General features: G+C 37.1%; 1 protein-coding gene across 1 annotated transcript in view; it reads right to left on the reverse strand.

The window, feature by feature from the left end:
- LOC101310230 (probable peptide/nitrate transporter At1g22540-like) overlaps nucleotides 1-473 on the reverse strand; it is a 2,526-nt gene extending 2,053 nt beyond the window's left edge. Inside the window, exons 1-2 of the mRNA XM_004301377.1 lie at nucleotides 347-473; nucleotides 18-235 (exon numbers count right to left, since the gene is read on the reverse strand). Of these exons, the coding sequence (XP_004301425.1) occupies nucleotides 18-235; nucleotides 347-473 (345 nt within the window). The remainder of the gene's footprint in view (nucleotides 1-17; nucleotides 236-346) is intronic.
- Nucleotides 474-1,629: the final 1,156 nt, after the last annotated feature.

A 1,629-nucleotide genomic window follows, 5' to 3' on the forward strand; every position in this document is an offset into this window, starting at 1 on the left:
GAGAGAGAGAGAGATACCAAGATGTAGAGGAGAGAAGCGGCAATGATGGTGCGGTAGCGACCCAGAAGAGAATCAGCGACGAAGGCTCCCAAGAGAGGAAGCAACGCCGCCGTTCCGATCCACATGTTGACGTTCTGAGCCGCTGTGGCCGTGGACTGTCCCAATGGCCCTGTCAGAAACGAAATGAGGTTGGTGCAGATGCCAAAGAAGGCGACCCTCTCTGCAACCTCCACCCCTGAAATCAATAATGAACTCATTACTCACTCAAGTTCACTGTTATTATGAATTTATGATTCTTTTGTAACTGATGAAAATGAATAGTGATAGATATTCAATGTGGTCTTACAAATTATGAAGGACGCGGAACTCCAACCACCTGAGGTGGACCTGCGAACTGCATTGCCGTTGCAGTCAAAGACGCCGTGCACGACGTCGTCGAGTAGTGGAGCTTGGGTCTCTGGAGAAGTGGCCATTAATTGATTGTGGTCGCTGTGAAATGGAGAGATTAGAGATATGATATGCCAAGACAGCCAAGTTAGTTTTATTGTATTCTCCTGAAACCAGGTGTATTCCGTTTTGGAGTTTCCTACCATTATGAATTGCTTATTTTATTCAACAACTAGAAACAATCAAATTCAAAAATAAAACAGAAAAGAATTTTTCTGAAACTGAAACTGATCGGGTGACTAAGAAACGTGAAACTTTTCTGATATCTGAGCTTGAGACAATATTCGTAATGATGGACCACTGGTCATTTGTCGTGGTTTATTGATATGAAAGATGTTCATTAACATATAGAGCTTATATAAGCCTTCATACTTAACACAATTATACTTCACAATCACAATTATAATGAATATTAAGAATCCAAATTTAAAAGAAAATGAATAAATCTAACACAAAACATGACGAAGCTTATATATATAGACATCTACCTAACACAATCACAATCAAATCTGACAATAAATCCAAAAAATCCAAATTAAAAAGGAAACAAATAACCCTAAATACAAGCATCCTAAAACAAAAATAAAACTACTTTGAAAATATTAAAAATCAGATAATGTCTCATTCAGACTTAAAATCTTGTCTTGATTTCTCTTAATTTTTGGTGGACTCTGAACGACCATCATTGATTCCACGTGAAACCCTGTTTTGTTCTCTCGCCTCCAATCATCTCTTGAGTCCTGACACAGTAGGAAGTATGGACGGTTGACGCGCGATAAACCCGAAAGATAGTAAAGAGTTCTCAAGCGAAGAACCTTACGTAAAAGCTCTGGAGTCCACCAGAAAATAAAAGAAATCTCATGTTTAATGGAATAATAGTAATAAGATAGATATATGGGCGGATCTAGGCTTCCTAGCCTGGGACTCAAGTCCCACTCAAATTTTTGAGAGAAAAAAAATTACTACATGTAGTTAGCTAATAATAGAAATATTTTATATATTGAATGATGTGTTCAACCTTAGTTTCACTCATTGAGAGATATATATCTCTACAAGTTCTTCAATCCTCCATCTCATGTCACCCAATCAATCATTCTCATTGTCTCACTTTCTTACCACCTAATTATACTCTTCATCTTAAGTGTATGTGAGTATTTAATTATACTTCATTAAACTAAAATT

This window comes from Fragaria vesca, linkage group LG5, assembly GCF_000184155.1.
Source record: "Fragaria vesca subsp. vesca linkage group LG5, FraVesHawaii_1.0, whole genome shotgun sequence".
NCBI lineage: Eukaryota > Viridiplantae > Streptophyta > Magnoliopsida > Rosales > Rosaceae > Fragaria > Fragaria vesca.